This window comes from Alligator mississippiensis, chromosome 4 (assembly GCF_030867095.1).
Source record: "Alligator mississippiensis isolate rAllMis1 chromosome 4, rAllMis1, whole genome shotgun sequence".
Lineage (NCBI taxonomy): Eukaryota > Metazoa > Chordata > Crocodylia > Alligatoridae > Alligator > Alligator mississippiensis.
In genome coordinates this window covers 226,973,739-226,997,669 of record NC_081827.1, presented here as the reverse complement: position 1 = coordinate 226,997,669, position 23,931 = coordinate 226,973,739, and the positions used below count along the sequence as shown (strand labels likewise).

At 43.0% G+C, this 23,931-nt stretch overlaps 1 protein-coding gene across 1 annotated transcript in view; it reads right to left on the bottom strand.

Annotated features, from left to right (window-relative positions):
* The window catches only part of NEB (nebulin), a 210,907-nt gene that overhangs the window by 147,419 nt on the left and 39,557 nt on the right, over positions 1-23,931 (bottom strand). The window contains exons 26-39 of the mRNA XM_059726275.1: positions 19,527-19,631; positions 19,044-19,151; positions 16,507-16,818; positions 15,074-15,280; positions 14,698-14,802; positions 13,474-13,581; positions 12,332-12,643; positions 10,787-10,993; positions 8,915-9,019; positions 8,595-8,702; positions 7,929-8,240; positions 6,861-7,067; positions 619-723; positions 67-174 (exon numbers count right to left, since the gene is read on the bottom strand). Coding sequence (XP_059582258.1) covers positions 67-174; positions 619-723; positions 6,861-7,067; positions 7,929-8,240; positions 8,595-8,702; positions 8,915-9,019; positions 10,787-10,993; positions 12,332-12,643; positions 13,474-13,581; positions 14,698-14,802; positions 15,074-15,280; positions 16,507-16,818; positions 19,044-19,151; positions 19,527-19,631 — 2,409 coding nt within the window. The remainder of the gene's footprint in view (positions 1-66; positions 175-618; positions 724-6,860; positions 7,068-7,928; positions 8,241-8,594; positions 8,703-8,914; positions 9,020-10,786; positions 10,994-12,331; positions 12,644-13,473; positions 13,582-14,697; positions 14,803-15,073; positions 15,281-16,506; positions 16,819-19,043; positions 19,152-19,526; positions 19,632-23,931) is intronic.

Sequence of the window (23,931 nt, the reverse complement as noted above, 5' to 3'; positions counted from 1 at the left end):
ATTTTGTCAATAAATGAATGTTTTGTAGCATTTAACAAGAGATACTTTCCTGTTTTAAAAACTTACATCACTAGCAATGTCCCTGGAAGCCCTGGCAGCTTTAATAGAAATAGCATCTGATCTAAGATCATACCCCTTCTTCTTAGCCTCTTCCATGGAAAGTTTGTACATTTTCTATGAACAGGAAGAAAAGATGACATTCCTTTTAAAAACAAAAATGTAGAATCTCATTTACAAACAAACTACCCAATACATATGATCATTTGAAACAAAGCCTTTTCATTAGCACTGCTCTGTCCTCAGTTATTTAACACTTTTACAAGCATTTTTTAAAAATTGGCTACACAAAGGGATACATTTTCAAAATGAATAAAAAGCAAAGATTTTAATTATTCATGTTATCACTTCATAATGTCCCACTGACTATTTGTTGTCTTTTTATTATAGCAACTCATTACAACTTCTGTTATTAAATCTTTGATGGGAAAGAGACAGCTTGCTGTGCATATTACTATAGATCAGAGAAGAGAGGATTAGTCAAGTACTACTGTACTATCATTTTAATTATTCCTAATGTTAGATAACTGAAAGATAGTCAGCCTTACAAGTTGCGCTTACATCACTTAGATTAAAGGCATTAACTTTAGCCAAAGCAATCTCGGGAATATCTGGTGTGATGTGGACTTTTGTCTTGTCTGCTTCCCATGCACGTTTATACTCATGCTGGAAGAATAAATACAAAAAAGAGGTTAGTGTTATAATCTCAACAAAGGAACCAAAGAGAAAACAACTTTATCAGAGCCACTTCCTTTATAAGGATCAAATTAGTCCCTAGAATATATGCAGCACATGATAACTTCACGTAGGACTACAAGAACAGATGCTGCCCTTTACATTTATGTATTTATTTTTTCTTAAGGATTTTGACAATGCAGCTATAGAGTAATGGCTCGTTAATTTCTACCTTCGGGGAAAAGCAAATTACAGGTGTTTTGAGCCTGAAGATTGCTAACTCTGTGAAATTCTTATTTCTCTTATTTCGTGTGAGCATCACAGGGACACAGCAAAATTTGCCAGTCTGGTAAAAAAATGCTAACAGGTTTATTTCTCTTCTCACTGAATAAGAGTACGAATCATGAATAATGCCATTGGAGTCAAAGAGGTTGTGCTGGTATAAAAGCAGAGTAATTAAGAGAACAATGAGGTCTGTAATACTTACCTGTTTAAACTTTTGGTGACCAGTACAGAAAAATTACTCAGTATTGGAGTGGTAGGCTGTCAGCCATTTTCCTTGCAGAGGACAACTGGCTGAGCTATCTCATTAAATGGGTCAGGTATAGTAAGTATACAAATAACCATCTTAGAGAACTAGGGTTAGTCTGTTTGCTGGCCTAAAATTCTGGAGGATCCAGACAGACCCATAGAGCATTAATTTTTATTCTATCACTAATTCCAGTGATTCTAGCAACAAACTGATTTTTTCTAAATAGTAATGGATAATGGCAGCTTACATCAGTTAACTTCTATTAAATGTATTCATTTTATACAAAGGTTCATATCACAGTTTCATAGTTTCATAGTAGGTAGGGTCGGAAGGGACCTAAGTAGATCATCAAGTCCGACACCCTGCCACGGGCAGGAAAGAATGCTGGTGACCCCGGCTAGCCTCCTTTTGAAGATCCCCAGGGTAGGAGTGAGCACCACTTCCTTGGAAGTTGGTTCCAGATCCTAGCCGCCCTGAATGTGAAGTAGTGCCTCCTAATATCTAGCCTGAATCTACTCTCGGTCAACTTATGGCTGTTATTCCTTGTTACTCCTGGTAGGGCTCAGGGGAACAGGGACTCTCCCATAGCCTGCTGGTCCCCCTTGGCCAGTTTGTAGATGGCCACCAGATCCTCCCTCAGCCTTCTCTTGTGTAGGCTGAACAGGTTCAGGTCCCGTAGCCTCTGACTGTAGGGCCTGCCTTGCTGTCCCCTGCGAGTGGCCCTCCTCTGGACCCTCTCAATGCTGTCCACCTTCCTCCTGAAGTGCAGCACCCAGAACTGGATGCAGTACTCCAACTGCGGCCTGACCAGTGTCACATAAAGGGGGAGGATCACCTCCTTGGACCCGCTCGTGATGCATCTGTGGATGCATGACAAGGTGTGGTTAGTCTTCCTGACCGCGTCCCCACACTGTCAGCCCATGTTCATTTTGGAATCGATAATGATTCCAAGATCCTTTTCTGTCTCTGTGCTGATGAAAGGGAGTTCCCCAGCATGTAGGTATGCTGCTGGTTCTTCCTCTCCAATACCTTGCACTTGTCCGTATTGAATCCCATCCTGTTCTCATCCACCCACCCCTGTAACCTGTCCAGATCTAGTTGCAGCCTGTCCCTCTCCTCCAGCGTGCCCACTTCTCCCCACATCTTAGTGTCATCCGTGAATTTAAACAAGGTGCTTTTCACCCCATCGTCCAAGTCAAAGTTAGGCTCCGGGAGCGTCACAAGACATGTGGGTGAAAGCCCGCTGCACCCCCGTGCCCTGAAGCCCCCCAGCGACCCCCAACTGCCACGGAGTGCCCCCGCTGACCCCCAACAGCCAGAGGTAAATGGAGCCCCTGGTGGGAGGACTAACCCCAGCCTAACCGCAGGGAGGCAGCTAAGCCAGAGCCCGGGAGAGTCTTGCCCTGCCCTGGCCCAAACTTGGACCAACCCCCCAGGGAGAGAGAAGGGGGGGTACTCACCAGCCCCCTCCAGCAAGGCAGGGTCCCCCCAAATCTCCTGCAGGGCCCCCCATTGTCCAGGAGCTCCTACTTTGCCCAGCCCCCCAGGGACCCATGTGACCAGAGCCGTGCGAACAGGCTGTGCAAACAGGCGCACTTGTCTGCACAGTGCGTGAGTTAGCACACAGGTTGTGCAGGAGGGCGAGCAGGCAGGCCTGTGGCCCTGCCTGTGCACCCCCACCCTAGGGAAGCCAGTCCCAGCAGTAACCACCCCACCAGCGACATGCCGTGGATGGGCACGTGCCACACCCCTCGGGGTCTGCAACCCCTCCTCTGACACCTCAGAGGCCTTCACCTAGATGGAGCCCACGATTCTGGGCTCCATGCAGACAGAGCCCCTGGCTCTCGGCTGCGGGGGCTGCCTGCCACTTTTTCAGACCCTGGCACCCAGGAGCATGGCCACCTCCCCTTGTGGGATCTGCTCCCTTTTGGGGTCTCTGGTGCACCAGCTAGAGGAGCTCCAGGCCACAGTCCAGAGACTGCGCACCATCAGGGACTGTGAGCAGGAGATTGACTCCTACTGCCAGGCCCTTCTCCCCTGGGAGATGGAGGGTAGACCACGGTCTCCCTCCAGGACAAGGGAGGACTCAGGGACCTCCCTTATTATCCAGCCCAGGGGTTGGACCAAGGTGGTCAAGGGCCCCAAGGCCTGCATCACCAAGGCCCCTGCCCCGCTGGAGCTATGCAACAGGTACAAACCTCTTGCAGCCCCAGCAGAGCCTGCTGAGTTGCCAGCTCCCTCAGGCAACATGGGCACTACTGTAGCTACCGCCCCCGCTCTCCCCAAGACAAAATGCAAAGTGTTTGTCATGGGAGACTCCATCCTGAGGGGGACTGAGGGGGCAATCTGCCGCTCTGACCCCTTAGCCCAGAAAGTCTGCTGTTTCCCAGGAGCCCACATCTGAGCCATTGCGGAGAAGATCCCTAAACTCATCCAGCCCACTGACCACTATCCCATGCTCCTTATCCATGTGGGCACCAATGACACGGCTCGGATGGTTTTCTCTTCAATCCTCCCACTCTCAGGCTACAGGTTGAGGTGGGAGAGGAGGATCCAGGTAATTAACCAAAGACTGCAGCACTGGTGTCATTGGGAAGGCTTTGGCTTCCATGACCACAGTCCGCTCTTTGGTGAGAGAGGCAGCGAGCTGCTGGGAAGAGATGGCTTCCACCTCTCTCCGCTGGGGAGAAGGTTCTTCTCAGCCAGACTGGCTGACCTGCTCCACTGGGCTTTAAACTAAGCCGGCCGGGGATGGGGGGACTACCGCCACTGCTGGCCCATTGAGCAACCCTTGCAAAGCCAGCAGGCCAAGGCGTTTAAGGGAGCCCACCCCTGCCCCAGCCCTGGAACAACTGGTAGGCAAGGCCAGGGCCCCCAAGGGGACACTTGCCTGCCTGTACACAAATGCCAGGATCTTGTGGAATAAACAGGAGAAACTTGTCCTCCTGCTTAATGCAAATAATTATGATGTCATAGGGAAAACGGAGACCTGGTGGGACTCCACCCATGACTGGACCATGGGTGTAAATGGCTAAACCCTGTACAGGAGAGATCGAGTTGACAAAAGGGGCGGGGGCGTAGCTTTCTATGTTAAGGAAAGCTATGCATCCCTGCTAGCTGACATTGATGACCAGGGTGGATGGCTGGAAACCCTCTGGGTTAAAATCTGTTGGGAACATGGCACAGGGGACATGATGGTGGGAGTCTACTATAGACCTCCCACCCAAAGTCAAGAGCTTGACCAGGAGTTCACCAGGGAACTGGCTGAAACCACATGCTTCAGGTCCATGGTTGTCATGGGAGACTTCAACTACCCAGACGTCTCATGGGAAGAGCACTCAGTTAAATCCGAGCAGTCGCAAAGTTTCCTCTCATGCGTGGATGACCTCTATTTGATATAAGAGGTCTACGGGCCAATGAGAGGTAAAGCACTGCTCGACCCGGTACTGGCAACCAGGGATGAACTAATCGGTGACCTAACAATCGATGGGAAGCTGGGTGACAGCGATCAAGAGCTGATCACCTTCACCATCTGCCGTAAAGCTGGCAAGACAGTTCACAATTCAAAAAGGATGTGGAGAAGCTTGAGAGAGTCCAGAGAAGAGCCATGTGCATGATCAGGGGTCAGGAAAACAGACCTTATGATGACAGGCTGACAGCTACGGGACTCTTCAGCCTGGAAAAGCACAGGCTCAGGGGTGATCTGATGGCCACCTATAAGTTTATCAGGGGTGTTCACCAGGATCTGGGGGAACGATTGTTCACCAGAGCACCCCAAGCGATGACAAGGTTGAACGGTTATAAACTCCTGCAAGACCATTTCAGGCTGGACATAAGGAAGAATTTCTTTGCTGTCTGAGCCCCCTAGGTCTGGAATAGCCTGCCATTGGAGGTGGTTCAAGCCTGGATCATTCTGAATATCTTCAAGAAAAAATTGGATGTTTATTTTGGTGGGATCCTATGACCCCAGCTGACTTCCTGCCCCTGGGACAGGGGGCTGGACTCGATGATCTTCCAAGGTCCCTTCCAGCCCTAATGTATGTGTGTGTGAAATCTGTGTGAAAGTCGCTGATGAAGATGTTGAACAGTGCAGGCCTGGGGACTGAGCCCTGGGGGACCCCACTGCCCATATCCCTCCAGGTCGAAAAAGACCCATCCACCACCACTCTTTGGGTGCGGCCCTCCAGCCAGTTTACGGCCCATCTGACTGTGTAGGCATCAACGCCACAGTCGCCTAATTTCTTAATGAGAATGGGGTGAGAGACAGTGTCGAAGGCCTTCCTAAAGTCCAGAAAGACTATGTCCACCACAACACCTGCATCCAAGGATATTGTGACCTGGTCGTAGAAGGCCACCAGGCTGGTCTGACAGGACCTGCCTCTAATGAACCCATGTTGATTGCCCCTAAGCACAATCTCCCCTGCTGGTCCCTTGCAGATGTGCTCCTGGATAATTTTCTCAAAGAGCTTCCCTAGGACCAAGGGAAGACTAATGGGCCTGTAGTTTCCTGGGTCCTTCTTCCTCCCTTTTTGAAAATGGGAACCACATTGGCCCTTTTCCGTCCTCTGGCACCTTGCCAGAGCACCATGAGTGCTCATAAAGCTGTGCCAGGGGTCCCACAATGACCTCTGCTAATTCCCTCAGCACTCTGGGGTGGAGATCATCAGGACCTGCTGATTTGAACACATCTAGTCCCACCAAAAGTTCCCTGACTAGGTCCTCACTGACCCTGGGCCTGGCAGCACCTCCCCTGTGTCCGTAGGAGACCACGGTGTGGGGGATGCCCTGGTCCCTGCTCAAAAAAATGGAGGCAAAGAAATTGTTAAACAGGTTACCTTTGTCATCTGGTATAACCACCAGATTTCCTAGCATGTCCTGCAGAGGCCCTACATTACCTGGTACCTTCTTTTTACCCCCCTATGTATTTAAAAAGGGACTTCTTATTATACTTGATCCGGGTCACTAGTCCCAGTTCCATCTCCGCCTTAGCCTTCCTAACAGTCCCCCTACAGTCTTGAACAATGGAAGTATAGTCCTCCTTGGTGATTGCCCCTCCCTTCCATTGGGTGTACACCTCCTTTTTAGCTTTGAGATGCTCCTAGATGCTTTTGGTGAGCCATGGGGGCTTTTGAGCACTCTTGCCCCCTTTGATCCATGTTGGGATTGTCGCCCTTTGGGCTTGGAGGATCAAGTTTTACAGTTACAGTAAAATATTCAAAAGCACACGAATGGTTTAGGAACTTGAGCCTCGTTTTCAAAAATGACTGAAGCACTTTTCAAAACAGATCTTAGACTCCTAAAAAATTTCAGTGCTTTTGAAAATCTTGCCCTTCATCTTGTATTAGCCAAACATTGCTAACAAGAACAATCCTCAAATTGCCTATTTTGTGAATTTCTTAGCATGCTGGGACCAGGTTTTGTCATTATTTATGGCAAGGTTTGTGTGGTAAAGTCAATGAAAAAGTGACATATTCATCTGTGATCCAAACTGATAGTTTCTAATGGATTTGCTCATACTACCAGAAAATATAACATTCTTTGTCTGACTGTCTTTTATTGCTGAATACTGAACTGAATTGCCATAGATATTCCATACCTCATCCATGATTTTAGCATTATTTGTAGCTAGAACCATATTCATAGAGTCCATCAGAATGGAGTACTTCAGCTTGTCTGGATGCTGGCGGTATTTCTTATCGCTGACAATTTCCATAGCTTTTCTATTCTTCTCAGCTTCCAAAGAGCCTAGTGGCAGCCATCCAATACCCTTCATATATTCAGCATATTCTGATTTGTACTGATTCTGAAATAAAAGGAAAATAAAAGTTCAGTAAATGAAAAAACTCAGGATGGCTCACTACTTGCTGGATGCATTTAGTGTTTGAGATTCTGAACATGGGAGCATTTAAATAAATACACAGGTTTTCTAAATTTATAACAGGGCTCTCTATTTTATTATGCTCATTCTTGTATTCCACATGGCACCCGATTACCACTGATTTCAGTAGGAACTACAGCACACCAGTGTGAGACAGCAGAATCAGGCTCTCTCAAAGGATGGAATTAGTTACAATCCTGAGAAACAGGTGATAAGTAAATTTCATCTGTCCGAGAATAGTCCAAAGTGGTACTCTGCATTGGAAACAGCTCTCTGAAACACAAATCCTCATCTCTTGCCCTCTGACTCCAGAAAGGAAGTAAATTACTAGAAGGAGGGGAAATCTCACTCCCCCACAAGTTCTTCAGCGAGTAGGTGAGAACAGAGAACCAGAATCAAGGCTGTGAGATAACTTTTTTAATACAGCTTTTCTTGGCTTTTTTTTCTTGGCTTGGACTGCACACAAGTGTTACTCCTGAGTTAGAATCAAATAAATATGTGACAAATAAATATACAAATAAGCATATCAGCAAATGGTCAAACATAACATTTCTATCATGAAGCCAAAGTTCTTTATAAACTACTTTAGTTTAATATTTCAGAGTGGTCTCATCAGTATGAATCACAATGCCACAGAACTCTTGTTACACTTGCTGTATTTTTGTATATAACTGCACTCATTTGCTTTTTAAAAAAAAGACAACTCTAGTATTTTCCCTATAGTATACATTCATGAATAAATATTACTGAATTGGTAACATAAATGTTGTAGACTTTCTTACTTACATCACTCTGTATGTGCATCATGTTTTTGGCTAATTCAAGATTCATTGAATCAGGCAAAGCACTGTAATGGTGGATCAAGTGCTTGTAGTTTGTATTGGTAGCCGCTTCCTGTGCTTTCTTGGCCGCTACAACACTAAGCATGTCAACTGGGGTGTGAAACCTGGTCTTGCTCTTCTCATAATCTTTTTTGTATTCACGGTCAGATTGCATCTTAGCCACCTGCATGAAATGCACCAGCTTGGGGTCGTCCTCCAGACTCCGGAACCCAATTTGCTTTCCTTTTGTCTTCTGGTAAGCTAGTCTGTATTTGTACTGGAAGCAGAACAGAAAAACTTTAAAGGAAATTGAATAAGGATGAATACAGTGCTAAGCAAGTTTTACTTGTTCCACGTGTTATAAAGCCTTTGGCTTCACTAATCAGAAAGGGTCCGTCCCTGATCCACATTCTAGCTCCAATCCATCAAAGCACTGAACCCTGTTTAAGTCCATAAATAGTCTGTTAAATTCTTAGGTTTGAACTTCACCTTGTATGAAGCTTTAAAATTCAATTGTGCATTAGATAGTCTCTGCTGTTCAAGTCCACCCTAATTTGGGTGGTTTTAGAGATGAAGTGACCCAAATTTCACTGCTACATTTACCCAAGAGCGTTCTGAAAATAAAACTTACATCACTTGCTATATCTCCGGAGGTCTTGGCTGCCCTTATTGGGATAGCATCTGGCCGCATGTCATATCCTTTCTTCTTCTCTTCCTCCCAACCAGATCTGTATAGTTTCTAATCCAAAACATAAAAGTGCAGGAAGTTTTAGTTATGAAGGTAGGAAAAGTTCACGACAGTATATGTTCACAACAGTTCTGTTTTACAGGATAGAGTCCTTCTACTGAACCTTACAAGCTCAGCTAGGTTAATTTGAATTTAAACATTTTAACAAAAGATCCAAAGATAGCATTTTTAACAGATATCAAATGTCCTCTACATTTGCTTACATTGCTCATCGTGTTCTGGTTCACCCTGGATTGCAGAATTTCTGGAGTGTCTGGCATAACATGAATCGTGGTCTTGTCTTTGTTCCATTTATCAGTATAAGCTCTCTGCAATTACATAGTGATATTGAACATTGAAAAGACATTGCAATATAGTATAGAAGAATATTTTCATTTGACTTGTGTGTGATGAATAAGACATGTCAACAAGAAGTTTCCTGAGCATTAAAAATACCTACCCAAACTAAACAATCATTTGCCTCCTTATTCTTTTGTATTTTATCTGAAAAACAGGTAAGTTATGCCATACTGTAACAGCACAGGGTGCACTCTGTTACTTACAGGGGCCTGAGCAGCAGCAGGGCAGCCTACAGCTGGCTGCAATCCCAGTTGGGCACAACTACCTGATTGGGAACAGGGCCCAGCTGTGCCTTATAAGAACAGCAAGGCCGGAAGCAGTTTGCTGCTAGCAGCCAGGACAACAACTCAGCTGGGCTGCTGCTTGTAACACCTTGGAGGTAAGGGCAGGAGCTATGGGGATGGCTGGAGGCTCCTGGTCCTAGGACATAACCTAAAACTACACCCTGCTGGGGCTGGTTAGTGTGGTGAGACTCCCAGTGGTGGGGCAGTCTCCAGGAAATGCCACACTTGGGGCCACACTTGAAGGGCGAGTATGGGGCACCAGAAAGCCTCAGACCCTGCTGCCTTGTGGGTGACACTGTGGAGGAGAAAGGCTGGGGGAGCACACCCCAAAGGACAAAGCATGAGACCAGACTCACAGGGAGTTCTGAGGCAAGGCCCCAAGTCAGGAAGGGACCTGGGACAGCACCCAGACTCACCGCGAGCTCTGAAGTTGCACATAGGAGCTAGAGTGAAGCTCCAGAGGACTGGGGTCCTGAGCCTTGGGGAGCTATTAACAAAGCTCCCAGGCAAAGAGATAAGCGGTACCCCAGGGCGGGGCTTGGAGGCCCAGTGTGTTGGGCTCAGGGCCCAGAGTGTGTGTGTAAAGAAAGAACCCAGTGTGAAGGCACTGGGACCATGAGCTCTGGTGAGGAGTGAGAGTCCTGTGTGAGAGTCCAGAGCTTGGGTCCCAGTGTGAGCCACTGGAGAAACATCTGCGAGGCATGGGACACAGTACAAGGGTGGTCAGAGCTGCATGCATAGGCCCTTGTCATCAGGGCGCATAAATGGGCAGCCTCCCGTCTGATTAATGTCCTAATCATTAATATCAAAGTGTGATGGGTAAAGTAGGTGGGTGGTTAGCCCTAAGACAAGTGAGCAGACCGATTATTTAGACTGGCCCCGGGATGACCACTTGTTACACATGATAAATAATATATTGTAATTGCAAATTTGCCATGTGTAACTTTTACCTCTTTTGCATGTTCAGAAATGGCTAAAGCACTTCTTTCCATGTATCATCCTCCTATGACTCATGCTGGATGGGGACCTGGTGTCTCCCAAATGCTTTGGGAAAGCTTTAGAGAAGAATTTCTGTTTTCGGCTCTCCTCCAAATTGTACCAGAATTCCACATCTTTTAACACTCACTCATCACTAATGCTCTTTCCCCACATAAAAGGATTCAAAGTTACTTAAGTGCTGTAACTGTGAGGAATATAAACTCTACCATTCATACAGAGCAGAGTGATTTAATCTTTGCTGCAAGTAGAAACTGCTGTACACACTCAGCTATGGAGCCACTCAGAGACTCAGGTTATCTTTTGGGTCCTGATCCATTAAAATGGGGCATCCACTACACCCATGGAGAGCCCAGCTGTCCCCAATAGGACTCTGCCTACTACATTGTTTTACAGGATGGAGTCCGTCTACTGAAACTTACGAGCTCAGCTAGGTTCATTCGAGCAAGTCCTCACCTTGTTCATGGTCTTGGCATTCTGTTTGGCCAGCACCTGCTCCATTGCATCCATTGTAATAGAGAATTTCAGTTTGTCAGGGTGCTGGCGATATTTCTTTTCACTGAGAATCTCTGTAGCTTTCTTTACCTTCTCCACCTCCAAAGACTGAGCTGGCACCCAGCCAATTCCTTTCAGCCAGTTATTAAAATCTGTTTTGTAAAGGCTCTTTAGAAAAATAAACAGAGAAGAATAGGGTGAGATAAATAAGAATGTTCATATAACAAAAAGGAATAAAGCTTTGTATTTTTTCCTGGTCATTATTGAAATAAAAATGTGAACAAAAATTAATCAGTGATCCCTAGCATTTTCCAAATATATTTGGATAAAATGAAAGACCAGTCAAGAAATAGTGGACCAGATTCTGCTGGTCACTAAGAGCTGTATACCAAACCTGAGAGCAAAACTGGATAGATAAAATAGGAAAATTGGGAAAGAAGTATCATTTTTTTAAATAAATGCTTGGTTTGTGAAAACCATGGTCTGTTCTGCAGTGTCAAAAATAGCAAGGGAAACACAGAGATACACTGGAGAAAAAATCCAAATTCTCTCCTGAGATATGGCAAAATTTGGCCCAGAGAACTAAACTATTAAACTCACTTTTCCCCTCCATTCAAAAATCCATGTTTTAAGCCAACCAAATAGCAGGTCACTCAGGTAGAAAAAGTCAACATCTTGACTTATTTGGCAAGATACATCAGGATACTTCTCTTTGTACCAGAATAGATACTACTGAGGCCAATCCCAAATCCCTCAGACCATGGTAAACATTTTCAAATTGCATTAAAGGTTTGATGCCTATGTAGGATATAAAAATTTGTCATGGGCCTGTTACGAACAGCCAGTGAACACTAAATGTATTCCACTAAATGTACTTCTGGGATAAAATATGTTTGAGTTGCAAAATTTTAAGGAAACTAAGTTAAAGTAGAGAGAAAGATCTAATTATGAAATGCAGGGAGGCCATACCAATGTGGGGAAGAAGAGGAACAAAATCAATAACACTAGGAGCTTCAGACTGATATCATTATCATGCAATGCAGGCATGCACCCACACACACAATGTACATATAATATATGTAATCATAAACAAAATATTATGTATTATTGTAATATAATTTCTATATACTGTATTGGCAGTATTTAAATAATACCAAAATGTTAATATAACACTATACTTAGAAAAGAATGGCCCAAACCATAGAAAAATACATAGTGAAGCAAAAAATAAGTTCCTTGGCTAGGAAACTACAAGGAACCAAGTGTTTGTTTCCTATCAGAATACCCTGACAGCTACCCAAAAGATATATAATCACTATTAACATATTTATAATGATTATATATCACCAATCACTGAAGAGTAATTATATATGCATATATCTCCATATCTATAGATTATATGTGTATTTGAATATACACATACATATAGGTACACACACAAAACCTCATTTCTGTAGGCAAAATTGTTATCAACAAATTAATTCAAGATGACTAAACATTGCATACATCACTCTGAATCTGCATCATGTTTCTTGATAGTTCCACGTTCATAGCATCAGGCAAGAGTGTATAATTGTGTAACAGCTGTTTGTAACCAGTATTTGTAGCTGCTTCCTGGGCTTTCTTAGCCGCTGTCACGCTGAACATATCCAGGGGGGTATGATATCTTGTTTTGCTGAATTCATAATCCTTCCTGTACAAGCGATCCGATTGCATTTTGGCCACATTCATGTAATGAACCAGTTTAGGATCATCCTGCAGGCTACGGAATCCAACCTGTTTGCCTTTGTCTTTTACATATGATTCCTTATACTTGTACTGGAGAAGTAAAACAAAATGTTATTAATTGTAGAACAGCCAGAGGTGCTTGTGATCAGTTTAATATTTGGAAATTCAATATTGCAGTAATTTCAACTCATAACATGAACCCTGATAATGTTTTACAGATGCCAACTGATTCATTAGATCAAAGAAGAAGAGCATTGCTGGCTTTCAGTCTACAGATCATATGTGCCACATCTTGTGCCACAGATGAGCAGATACCTTCTTCTTTTTAGTCTCTACCCTTTCTTGTCTGTCACATCCTCCTGCTATATTCTTCTCTCACTCCCAGGTCCAACACCACATTTTTATTACTGTACTAACTACACCAAGTATTTATAGCTTTTGAGATGATTATATAATCAAAGATTTGGGTACTGAAGGTTTGGGGCTCAAGTGATTCACAGGCCTGCTCTGACACTGGTGCTGGTGCATACAGTCATAGTTTCCAATCTCCTCTGCAAACTGGCTTGCTCATCAGGCACTCTTGATTTAACAGTGGCAGGGTTTTCTCAGCACTCGTGTTTACTGTATGGTTTAGGAGTGCCATGGTGTAAAACTATAATTCTTCAGAGTGCAGCACAACTATGGAAGTAACTCTGTAAGAACTTGTCAGAACCAGAACATGGAGCATATCTGATCTTCATATAAGCAGGAGTTTCCTGTTAGCCATAATGCAGTAGCCAAGGTGTAATGTATTTAGCTCATTTCTGAAGCCCATATAGAAGTCTATAGCAGCTAGTATTTCCCAGAACTATGGAAAACTCAGTGTACAGTATTGGATACAATGCAGTGAATCCTACAGCTTCCATCCAGATTATACTTACATTGCTGGCAATATTCTGAGAAGCTTTTGCAGCAATTATAGGGATGGCATCAGGTTTCAGATCATAACCTTTCGCAAGTGTTTTTTTCCAGTCTGCTGTATAATTAGCCTTAAAGGAAAAATGAAAAACAGTTGTTCTTGTTCCAAATAGTTTATATCTTAACAATTCAGCATAACCTTTATTAAAAGCTTTCTTTATTTAAAATATTAGACTAACATATGCGTTTTAGGTCTGTGTAATCACAAGAACAGAACACAAGGCAAATTTATATTAAGCAAAAATAAGTTTATTACAAGAAGAGTAAAGTGCTTCATGGTAACCACTTTACTCAGTTGTCCCATTTATTCTTAAAGCTTTTTTGCAATTTCTAGACAAAATGACACTACCTTTTACTTCCTGACTTAATGGTAATTTTGTCACGTAAAAGGCAGTAGAATGCTAACATATGCTGTAGTGCGCTCCTGCTCATGAAAGCTTATGCATCTCTGATTATACAAAGGGCCATTTCTACCTTGCTTTCTGCCTGACTTCAGATTAACACAGCTAACTACATCTTGTTGTCTAAGAAAAGCAATAGAATATGGGATATAATAAGTGAAGCAGATTGATTATATAAGATCCACTAGCTACAAAAGACTTGAAGATGAAAGTATGAGATTCGGGCACCTGAAACATGATCATTTAATGGTACAATGGAATATGATCCCTGATCCCAACAATCACAGTTCCTGCCTTACCACAAGTGCATGGCAGGAGGTGTAATTTTAGGAGCAGGGATTCCCTGCACTCCCCCTGCCAGGAGCCTCTGATCCCTAGCACCCAGCAGCTCAGCCAGCTCTGCCAGGTCCAGGGTTTAAACTCCCTGGTGGGGAAAACCCTTCGGCTCCCCCTCTCCCACCATGCCTCAGGCTAGGCCTGACAAACAGTGGCACATTAAATTTTAGGCATCATATAAATCAGCCATAAAAATGTTCTGCGTTATGTGGAAACTTTTTATGGCTCATTTCCCATTTTATGGAACCTTAAAAGGGGTGCATGTATACCATCTTCCTATTTATACCACAATTAACTTGTTAATCATGGAATAAATGTAATGTATAGAGGGGGCCTTGCTGACACATTCTCAGTATCTAAATATAGCACCATAAAAATCACAAAAAATCTTTAGAAAAGTTAATTATTAATAAATTATAATAATTCAACAATTTATTGTCAAGTACTCACATCACTCAAATTGTAGGCATTAACCTTGGCTTGAATAAATTGTGGAACATCAGGGTCCAGCGTGTATTTGTGTTTCACTTTCTCTCCCTCTAGCTTATAACTTATCTAAAAAGAAAAACAAACATTATCTCTGATACCAGGCAAATGGTAAATCACATTGGCATAATCATATACCAGTCACAATGTTTACTATTTCCCAATCACTTGTAGTTTGCTACACATACATGCTTTAAACTTAAAGATTTGTTAGATAGAATTTATAAAGAATCAAATTCTATGCATCACAATTATTTCAAACAACCAATCAGGAACATATACATCCAAGAAATCCTATGCTGGGCATAGTAATTTGTTGCATAAGCAAGAAAGTGCTTACATCACTCAGTTGCTTGGTATTATGTTGAGCCAAAACCATTGGCATTGAATCCAGTAAACTTGTAAACTTAAGGGTGTTGGGGGGCTGGCGATATTTCGCTTCATTTAATGCATCTCCGGCTTTTCTAACTTTCTCAACATCCAGAGAACCCAGTGGACTCCATCCAATACCCTTGAACCAGGTGTTATAATCCTGTTTGTATGCATGCTGAAAAACAGAAGCCCTAAATTGACCAAAGATCACAAAGAATTCCACTGAATTTCATTCGTCCTGTTCTCAGAGGTAATGCGATGACTTAGCATGTTCTGCATTTCACAGGATATACAATTTCTTACAAGAAAGCAAAGTTCTGCTTACATATTTTATAAATATTAAAGTTAGTTGATTTAGTTTATCTTGAATTTCTACATGACTTATGTCACTTATACAGCAAAGCTTCTCAATTAATATTTACCAAGCTCTACCTCTCTTCCCCTTGCTATAATGTCTTCTATTAGACCAATTTTTAAAGCATTCCAAAATACCAGACAGTGACCATATAAGTCCGGTGCTTGTTGTATTTTGTATTGGACTGAACTTGAATTGCCTTTATACTAAGCTCTGTTGAACACTGGCTTATTTTTATTTACTGCATGTCATCTATTGTTCAGTATAGGCAAATTAAAGCACCGGGGCTGAAATTTACTCCACCTGCAGAAAATTCAAGTAAATACTGTATTTAGGATGTTTGCAGATGATGTGGATGGCAGTTGAAACACTTGATTTAAGATTCTTCCTGCTGGCCTATTCCCAAATTGACCTTCTATACTGGCACTACATTGGCTGGGGTGGAAATAAGTTCCACAATGCATTTTTGAATATCCAGATAGCCAGATGAAAGTCTGAAATGGGGAAGAGTGCATTATGGATGTCTTCTAAACTGGGCAAATTTCTAACAATAGTAACAAGAGATTCTTTTGGCCTGCTCCCTCTCAACTCCCAGAACATAAACGAGTACTTGGTTATTTAGACCCAATATGAGGACAAAAAACAAGGGGCTTTCAAAATGTTTCCTCAGTTAGTAAAACAGAAATGAGGTGAGTTGCAAAAACAAAGGAAACTATTTGCTCATGTACCATGGAGGCAAAAAAGATCCTATGAATTTACTGTTTGCCAAGTCTTCTGTAATTTCATTGTGTACTAACCAAGTTCACTGTCACACACAGCCAAAATCCCACTGAAGTATGCCCTAGTCCAGAACGTAACATTTCCAAAGCTTCAACTCTTCAGCTGATCAACTTTTCGCAAATAGATAAAAAAGTCTGATAGTCCCAATACAGCAATGGGACTCCTCAGTTAATGACAAACAAACACCTCTTTTTAGTTTTCTTGAGTTATATTGCAGTATATGAAGTTGTACTGGGTGGTGAAATTGGCAACATTAAAATACTTACATTACTCTGAATTTGCATCATGTTCCTTGCAAGCTCAACATCCATGGCATCTGGTAGGTACGTGTAGTGATGGAGTAAATGTTTGTAGTGGACATTGGAGGCCACATCCTGAGACTGCTTAGCAGCCTGGATACTGCACATGTCAGCCGGTGTATGATAGTTGGTCTTGGTGTTCTCATAGTTCTTCTTGTACTCACGGTCAGACTGCATCTTTGCCACATTCATATAGTGGACAAGTTTGGGATCATCTTGCAGGCTTCTGAAACCAACATGCTTTCCTTTGGCCTTTTCATAAGCTTGTTTGTATTTATACTAGAGAGAGAGTGAGGATGATAAATATACAATGCATAGGTATGACAGATACATCTAGATCTACAGCACAGACAATAGGAAATTTTTCTTTTCTGTAAACTCTTACTAGCAAAGTCATTGAAGACCTGCATGAAGCAAAGTCACTGAAGACCTGCATAGTTGAGACATGTCAGGTATTCCAAAAACAAGATTCCCTTGGTAATTTAAAATCAGTGACTCATACTCCAATGTGTATAACTAACTCAATAAAGGCTGTTGAGCTATACAAAAGTTTCCCCTCCATTCTATGACAAAATACATTCAATATGAAAAAATACATGCTCTGTAAGCAGATATCATGGTAGTGTACATGCAGTAGATTATCTGGCAATTCATTAGAATCAGATTATACTGGCTAATAGCTTTGCCATCTATTCAGTAGGATAAGTCAATTAAGAGAGAGACTACAGCACCATCTGTTTATACAAAACAAACAAGATTGGAATAAAATAGGCCTCTTCCAATTTTGCTACTGTTAGCTTTCTTACATCTTTTATATACAGTAATGCTGACAAGTCACCATAACTAATAAGATATTAGTGTAAGTCAGCTTCTCAATCCCCACTCAGGAAAGATTGAAGGTGGCAGAAGAATAAGACACCAGAAGAGAGCCTGGCCAGCCCATGAAGATAGAAGGGAAGAGGAGTTAGGTATAATCAATGGGATTGGGTGCTATAAGCAATCAATGGGCACCTATACATGAGCAGCAAGGCTGCTCTGACACTGTAATTACAGCATGTTGGCACAGGTTTGATTAATTGAGTCTGCTGAAGTGTGGCAATTACCATGCTCCAGCAGACTCCAGCATCTCATGTATCAGCATTGCTGTGTTTAAAAATGGCAGCAGTAGTGCTTTAACTAAAGCTTGTCGAATGGGATTTAGTTAAAGTGCCCTGACTGCCATTTTTAAGAGTAGGGACGCTGGTATATGAGATGCTCCAGGCACTTTAATTAAAGCAGCTCTCAGAGCCACTCTAGTTAAAGCACCCCCCCACCCCCACCCCGGAGCACATGTATAAACACCCAATGGGACTGGATCTATAGCATCTCTGCTACAGCAGCAGCTGAGTGACTCATGAGAAGAGGTAGACAAAACTAATACCTAAAAGTGTAGGATCAAAGCAGTTAGATACTATACCTAACTGAAACCAGGGTAGGCAAAGGCTACCCTGTCTATGCAAAAGAGCTGTCACTTAGGATTTTAGAAAGAAAATTGGATTTTTTTTGTTAAGATGTTTTCAGCAAGCCTTACATTCAAAGGTTGACATTCTCCCTGGTGGAAATGGTATGATATCACTGAGTTCCACAGATTTAGCTATAAATATTTTATTAGAGAAAAACTGAAATTTTGGGACAAACAGAATCTGTTATATCTGTCAGTTCTAATGGGTTCTAATGGGACCTACAGGAGTAACTACCATCAATGTGGGTAGGGGCCTGGATAGAAGTTTTGTTTTTTGTACCACTGACCCCTTGAAAGTGCTCTACAACCATGCCGTGACCCACGTGCATGGTAGCAGAGAGCTTTTAAAGTGGCCAATCACATGAAAAATTACGCCTCCTCAAATAAGGTATCAGATGAAACCGTTCTACTTTAAAACACCTTAGGGAACTTGTGCTCCCTAGGGTTACTTTGTCACACAATCAGGGCTGGGCTGCCCAGCCCTGTCCCCAGGGCTGTGAGCAGGAAGGCAGGGGAGAAGCAAGCAGTAGTGGGCTGTCATCTGGGGTTTGCCCAGGCTGAGCTAGAGGGTGGATTGGAGCCCTTACACCTCATAGGCCCTCCCCCCCCCACCCCAGCTCCAGCTTAGGCTGGACAAACCCCAGCTGCTAGTTTCCCCCTCTCCCCTCCCTTCTGACTGAGAGCCCCAGAACTGGGACATGTGGGGGCAGGGCGGGGCGGGGCGGGGCGGGGCGGGGCGGGGCGGGGGAGAGGGGCCATTCCTTAGCTGGTTGCTCGTCTGTAGGCAGGTTCAATCCCCCCACTCCTCCCTGAACCAACAGGCAAACATCTATTGGATTGTGGGGCGGGATGCTCTAACTCATAGTGCTTTATGTAAAGCACTATGAGTTAGAGCAGGGGCCTGAATGTCTGTCAGCACACAAAGAGATTCACGATGTGGTGCACAATGGTAGTTTTTTATTTAGGAATGACAAAAAAAAAGTTATCTGAAACAGATACTTACGTCACTAGCAATGTTTCGGGAACTCTTGGCTAGAGTAAATGGAATAGCATCAACTTTTACATTGGGCCCTTTGGCTATTAGATCATAGTAGTCATGTTTATAATATGCCTAAACAAAAAGATTAAAAAATTGTCATATTCAGTAATATGGACTGCATGCTATTCAAAGAGTTACTGCTAAGCTAATTCGACAACTTATTTAGGATCTGTATAATATAGTACTACAACGCACAGAAGTCATTCATGATTTAAGGGAATATATTCACATTACTTAAAGGAACTAAATTAGTTTGCAAACTCAAATGAAGAATAAAGAAAATTACTTTGTTATATTTTGATTACATAAAACAGTATATCAACCAGAAGTCAAATAAACAACCTACATGATTTTCTAATTAGGACATACTATATAGCTCATATTACTCATCATCATACATATCACTGGCAACATGTAAGTTAATCATCTCCATCAACAAGCACTTACATCACTGATGTTGGCTGCATTGCATTTAGCCTGGATAAAATGTGGTACATCTGGTGTCATGGTATATTTATGTTTGATCTTCTCTCCTGAGGATCTGTATAGTTTCTGCAAAAGATGCAACACAGACATTAACTCTTCTTTTGAGTAAAGTGCCCTCTAGAGGAAAGTGAGCTCATTTCATAATAAACAAGGGTCAAGTTAGGTTTCACACACATATATATATATATATATATATATTGCTATCTATCTCATAAAATCAATAACTGCACTTTTATGCCAGGTGCTGATCTTGTGAGCTATACTTGCCGACCTATATAAATATCATGCCAAAAATGCGCCAAATAGATCTGGAAAAATGGCACATTAGCATTTCATCCATTTACACATGTCCATGAAAGAAAGAGTAAAACAAAAATTGACTTTGATTTAAATTTTAAGTTAAGATCTCAGATAGTATATGAATCCTTATATGAAAAAAATATTAGTGGTATGTCTAGTGAAATGATCCAATATCTATCAAATGAAATTCATAAAGTCAAGGGCAAAGTCCTGCACTTAGGATGGAATAATTGCATGCACAAAGACTGGGAAATGATTGGTTAGGCTGCAGTACTGCAGAAAATTACAATGAACCATAAGCTGAATATGAGCAAATAGTGTGCTCTTGTTGCAAAAAAGCTAACAGTATACTAGGCTGCAAATCTACTCTACAGGTTTCCCTCACTTTATGCAGATTCTGTATGTGCGAACTCACTCTTAAACGATGACCCTTTTTATACCAAAAATTCTTATATGAGAGGTAAATTCACTCTTATGTGATCTGTGTGGTGGAAGCCTAAAGTCAACTGCTTTGTGTGGTGCATTGTGGGAGTGACAAGCACCAAAATATAGTCTCCTGTGTAGATCTGTGCTCCTCACTCATTGTCTGCAACACGTGTTTCTGTAGTATCACCATTATGATAGTGCCCTGTGTTTGTGTGTACTGTCTGCTGTTGGTGAGTACCAAAATTGTCTTGTAAAAGTGGTGGAAGTGGGTCTGGGGGTAGTACAGTCAAGGTCTTGGAACATATCCCTATTTATTATGTTGTATAGTGCATTCCCTTTATGCAAATTTGAATTATGTGTCATTTTCCAGGAAGGCATGTACAGCATAAAGCAAAGGAAACCTGTATTTGGTACTGGTAAGATCTCACGTAGAGTACTGTGTCCAGTTCCGGACCTCAGACTTCCATAAAGATGTGAACAGATTGGAACAATTGCAGCGAAGAATGATAAAAATGAAACATTACTTACAAAAAAAGGCCAAAAGATCTAGAGTAATTTAGTTTGCAGAAGAAAAAACTGAGAGGAGAATTAAAAAAGAGTCTTCACATGCCATATTTACTGGAATATAAGACAAGGTTTTTCCCCCAATCAGCATGGAGGAAAAGACCTTCATCTTATAATCTCATACAAAGTGGAGGGGGAAGCAGGCAGCTGTTGTGGCTATAACTGACCCTGAACTCAGATCAGGGCTAGAGTCAGACCCACAGCAGCCTCTGCCCCGCCCCCTTCACATCCCCTCTATCGTTTCTGCACCCCCCCCCACCTAGTCCTTTCCCTCCCCCTTACTGTTAGGAACAACTCATTTCTGGCTCGGGCTGGGGTCTTGACTGGGCACAGAGCACATGAAACTGCTTACCCTGCCTTGCCAGTCAGCAGTGCTGACACTGCTGCATTGTCTGCCCAGCCGATCATCAGCGCCAACACCACTGCATGGCCCGGCAAGGGTTGAGCTTTCAAATACTGTGTTCCAGGACGGAGCAGCTTAAGCACCATCTGACAGTAAGGCAGGGAAGGGGGAAGAAGCAGAAACTAGAGAGTTGGTGGTTAAGAGGCAGAGATTGGAGGGACACCCTGGGCTGCCCCAGGAAATGGGGGGAGAGGCATAGGCTATGGGGAGCTGGGGGTACAGGGGAGTGCAGGGGGACAGGAAGGCTGTAGGGGGGAGAAGTGAGCAGGGCAGAGGGCAAGGGTGCCACCTGACACCTCCCCCAGCCACTGCTTTTCCTGCTGTAGCAGTTGGGGCAGGGGGATTCAAGACAATTCTCCAACACTTAGATTCAATACCTGGAAAATTATATCCAATTTATAAATTTTCCCTATATTCTTATATTCAGGGTCATCTTATATTTGAGTAAATACAGTACATGAAGCCTGGCTTTAAAAAAGATGGAGAAGCCAGGACTAGCTACAATGGTCTCCAATTGCGGCAGAAGAGACTTAGGCTGGAATACTGTGATGGTGGTTAAGCACTGGAACAGGATACCTAGACAGGTTGTGAAATCTTGATCCTTGGATGTTTTTAAGACCAGGCCAGACAGACACTTGACTGGGATTGTTTAGTCAGAGATGATCCTCCCTTGAGCACGGGATTGAACTAGTCTCTTTAAGCCTTGCTTTTCTATGACAGCTCCTTATGACACACACATTTCTATGACAACCCTGAAACAGGCAGGTCGGTCTTTTGACAATTACAGTGTGTAGATTCATAAAGAGAAAATATGAAGGTTACACTGCAAATTTTATTTTCCTGAGTTTGGGATACCAAAGTAATCCAATATGGAAGTGTAAACTGTACAGTCACATTTAACCAATGTAATTTACAATATTGTATGCAATAATAAAATGACTCCCTTTTGATTAATAATACTGTGGGCATACACTTTCTGTGAAGTCTGAATATGCATATAACCAATTTTGAATTTAAATCATATCAATGTTTTAGTAATAATAATAATGTGCAAAATCCTCAGCCAGTATCAATCAACACAGCCCTTTTGAGTGAAACCCTAGCTGTACTGAAATCAACAGGAATTTCAACTTGACTTCAGTGAAGATAGAATTTTATTCTGTGACTTCATTGGAACGATAGGGCATCTATACATGTGCTGCAGGATGGAGGGGAGGGTGCTTTAATTAGAGCGGCTCTGAGAGCCATTCTAATTAAAGCACCCACAGCATCACATGTATGTAGCATCCCGCTCTTCAAAATGGCAGCTGGGGCACTTTCATTTGACAAGCTTTAATTAAAGTGCCCCCGCCGCATTTTGAAATGTGGGGACGCTGAATACACATGATGCGTAGGTTGCTGGAGTGTGCTAATTAGCACACACCAGCAGACTCAATTAATCAAGTCTGCTCCGATGCATGCTAATTAGCACACGTCAGAGCAGAGGTCTATTACATGTATAGGTACTGTGGCAGCGCACCTTTAGGCACTTGCCATATTAAGTGCTGGAGGCAGGCATCCAGCAGGTGCCTGATTACGGCAGCCATTTAAAGACCCAGTTTATACAGGGTGAGGCAGTAGTTTGTTGCCAGCAGCTGAGAGAGAAACATCAGCCAGCTGAGTTATGGCTCAGGAACATCTTGGAGGTAACGGCAGGTGCTATGGGGATGGTTTGGAGGCTCCTGGTCCTGAGAATGACCAAAACTGCATCCTGCTGGGGTAGGGAGGCCTGGAGGGACTGCCAGTGGTGCAGCAGCCCCACTTAAATGCCAGGACCGATCATCTCCCTGGTGAAAGGCAGGTTGGGGCACCTTAATCACAGCCCTCACCATCTGGTAGGTATATAGGAACTAGGGAGAGGCCCTAAGGGGTGTAGTGTTAAGATAGAAGGCCCCAAGGGGTGTAGTGTGACATTGAAAGGCCCCAAGCTGCACAGAGTTATGCTAAGGGCCTGTGCAGAGTAGGGTACAGCAGGGCGCCTGAAGGACTGCACGATCTGGGGTGCATCGAGTAGGGCTGCCATGGTGGCTTGAAGGGAGATACATGGGCCAGCCCCAAGTGTGTGTGTGTGTGTGTGTGTGTGTGTGTGTGTGTGTGTGACCAGTTGCCCTGTGAGGGGCTAGGGCAAAAGCAGCCCAGCAAAGGCATAAGGTGCCACCATGTAGAATAGGGGAGCACAAGAAAACAGAAGTAACTGCGTGGCAGGGCTGGAGTGAAAGTAGTGAAGCCCAAAGGCCCAAAGGGGTCACTCAAGGGGAGTCACTCAAGTCTGCTCTCACTAAACATCAGTATAAATTACTAACTAAGGTTCTATGGATTGTGTTCTATATCAGATTAGATGATCTCACCATAAAAGCCACATGTCTATAAAATAAAGATTTCATCCATTGCAGTCACTGGAAATGCATGAATATAAGAGACATCATGCATATGCACTGCATGTCTACTTACTCATACATGTTTAAATCAGATGTACATTTATAGCACATTTATGAATATTAAAACCTGCAAAAAAGACCTTTATTTCTCTTTGGATGGAAGTATCCTTCCACAGATGTGGTAACCACACACAGTGAATTATTTACTCTTGTAAAGCTACTTATAACAAATCTATAAATGGGTCATGAACTGGCT